Below are 2,996 nucleotides of genomic sequence, written 5' to 3'. Positions count from 1 at the left end.
GTGACTCCATCACATCTATGATCAGTGACTCCATCACATCTATGATCAGTCTATCCATCACATCTATGATCAGTGACTCCGTCCCTACACATCTATGATCAGTGACTCCATCACATCTATGATCAGTGACTCCATCACATCTGTGATCAGTGACTCCAGATCAGCTACATTTATATATATATATAGGCCACCATGCTGGTATACGTGCACTGATTGGCTGCATGCGTGTGCTAGGCAGTAATCCTGAATGATGACACACTGTAACAACATCATGTGACTCTGCATTTGCTGGAACATGTGCTGTGAGTGGTAGTGACAGCGCTGCGGCTGCTGCAGAGATATATGACTCTGTGTTTACCGTTAGCCATAATGAACCTTTAACGTTACGGCACCTTGTGACATTATAAATGGAGTGAAGTTCTCCGCGCTGCACATACGCTATGTAACCTTTCATCGATCCTCGATGAGAACACAGAACAAAGTGATTAATTTATGTCACCATTAGAAGCTGTACCTTCACCAGGAGAGGAGTCACCGGCATCTCCCAGACCAGGAGAGAAGTCATTGGCATCACCTTCACCAGGAGAGGAGTCAACGGCATCACCTTCACCAGGAGAGGAGTCACCGGCATCTCCCAGACCAGGAGAGGAGTCAACGGCATCACCTTCACCAGGAGAGGAGTCAACGGCATCACTTTCACCTGGAGAGGAATCACCGGCATCTCCCAGACCAGGAGAGGAGTCAACGGCATCACCTTCACCAGGAGAGGAGTCAACGGCATCACCTTCACCTGGAGAGGAGTCACCGGCATCTCCTAGACCAGGAGAGGAGTCAACGACATCCCCTTCACCAGGAGAGGAGTCACCGACATCTCCCAGACCAGGAGAGGAGTCACTGGCATCTCCCAGACCAGGAGAGGAGTCAATGGCATCACCTTCACCAGGAGAGGAGTCACCGGCATCTCCCAGACCAGGAGAGGAGTCAACGGCTTCACCTTCACCAGGAGAGGAGTCACCGGCATCTCCCAGACCAGGAGAGGAGTCACTGGCATCTCCCAGACCATGAGAGGAGTCAATGGCATCACCTTCACCAGGAGAGGAGTCACCGGCATCTCCCAGACCAGGAGAGGAGTCAACGGCTTCACCTTCACCAGGAGAGGAGTCACCGGCATCTCCCAGACCAGGAGAGGAGTCAATGGCATCACCTTCACCAGGAGAGGAGTCACTGGCATCTCCCAGACCAGGAGAGGAGTCACCGACATCTCCCAGACCAGGAGAGGAGTCACCGACATCTCCCAGACCAGGAGAGGAGTCACCGACATCTCCCAGACCAGGAGAGGAGTCACCGGCATCTCCTTCACCAGGAGAGGAGTCACCGGCATCTCCCAGACCAGGAGAGGGTCACCGGGATTTCCCAGACCAGGAGAGGAGTCACCGACATCTCCAAGACCAGGAGAGGAGTCACCGACATCTCCCAGACCAGGAGAGGAGTCACCGACATCTCCCAGACCAAAAGAGGAGTCACCGACATCTCCCAGACCACGAGAGGGTTACCGGGATCTCCCAGACCAGGAGGGGAGTCACGGGCATCTCCCAGACCAGGAGAGGAGTCACAGGCATCTCCCAGACAGGGGGGGGGGGGGGGTCACCGGCATCTCCCAGACCAGGAGAGGAGTCAACGGCATCACCTTTACCAGGAAAGGAGTCACCGACATCTCCCAGACGAGGAGAAAAGTCACTGGCATCTCCCAGACCAGGAGAGGAGTCATCGGTATCTCCCAGACAAGGAGAGGAGTCACCGGCATCTCCCAGACCAGGAGAAGAGTCACTGGCATCTCCTAGACCAGGAGAGGAGTCACAGGCTTCTCCCAGACTAATAGAGGCATCACCGGCATCTCCCAGACCAGGAGAGGAGTCACCGGCATCTCCCAGACCAGAAGTGGAGTCACCGGCATCTCCCAGACCAGGAGAGGAGTCACTGGCATTTTCCAGATCAGGAGAGGAGTCACCAGCATCTCCCAGACCAGGAGAGAAGTCACTGGCATCTCCCAGACCAGGAGAGGAGTCACCGGCATCTCCCAGACCAGGAGAGGAGTCACCAGCATCTTCCAGACCAGAAGAGAAATCACTGGCATCTCCCAGATGAGAGAAGTCACTGGCATCTCCCAGACTAGGAGAGGAGTCACCGGCATCACCTTCACCAGAAGAGGAGTCTCCGGCATCTCCCAGAATAGGAGACAAGTCACTGGCATCTCCCAGACCAAGAGAGGAGTCACCGGCATCTCTCAGACCAGGAGAGGAGTCTTCAGCATCTCCCAGACCAGCAGAGGAATCACCAGCATCTTCCAAACCAGAAGAGAAGTCACTGGCACCTTCCAGATGAGGAGAGAGGTCACCGGCATCTCCCAGACCAGGAGTGGAGTCACCGGCATCACCTTCAACAGGAGAGGAGTCACCGGCATCACCTTCAACAGGAGAGGAGTCACCGGCATCTCCCAGACCAGGAGAGGAGTCACCGGTTCTCCCAGACCAGGAGAGGAGTCACCAACATCTCCCAGACTAATAGAGGAATCACTGGTATCTTTTAAACCAGGAAGCTGTACCTTCACCAGGAGAGGAGTCACCGGCATCTCCAAGACCAGGAGAGGAGTCAACGGCATCACCTTTGACCAGGAGAGGAGTCACTGGCATCTCCCAGACCAGGAGAGGAGTCACCGGCATCTCCCAGACCAGGAGAGACGTCACTGGCATCTCCCAGATCAGAAGTGGAGTCACTGGCATTTACCATACCAGGAGGAGTCACTGGCATCTTCCAGACCAGGAGAGGAGTCACTGGCATCTCCCAGACCAGAAGTGGAGTCATTGGCATCTCCCAGACCAGGAGAGTAGTCACCGGCATCTCCCAGACCAGGAGAGTAGTCACCGGCATCTCCCAGACCAGGAGAGTAGTCACCGGCATCTCCCAGACCAGGAGAGGAGTCACCGGCATCTCCCAGA

General features: G+C 55.3%; 1 protein-coding gene across 1 annotated transcript; it reads right to left on the bottom strand.

The window, feature by feature from the left end:
• Window positions 1–485: 485 nt before the first annotated feature.
• Window positions 486–2,720, bottom strand: LOC130285259 (dentin sialophosphoprotein-like). The gene is made up of 3 exons (XM_056536610.1): window positions 2,603–2,720; window positions 1,694–2,464; window positions 486–1,381 (listed from the first exon to the last, which is right to left on the bottom strand). Exons 1-3 carry the CDS (start codon window positions 2,718–2,720, stop codon window positions 486–488), a joined length of 1,785 nt encoding a protein of 594 aa, XP_056392585.1.
• Window positions 2,721–2,996: the final 276 nt, after the last annotated feature.

Source organism: Hyla sarda, chromosome 8 (assembly GCF_029499605.1).
Source record: "Hyla sarda isolate aHylSar1 chromosome 8, aHylSar1.hap1, whole genome shotgun sequence".
Classification (NCBI taxonomy): domain Eukaryota; kingdom Metazoa; phylum Chordata; class Amphibia; order Anura; family Hylidae; genus Hyla; species Hyla sarda.
Note: the sequence above shows the minus strand (reverse complement) of the source record. Positions and strands in the feature narration are given on the sequence as shown.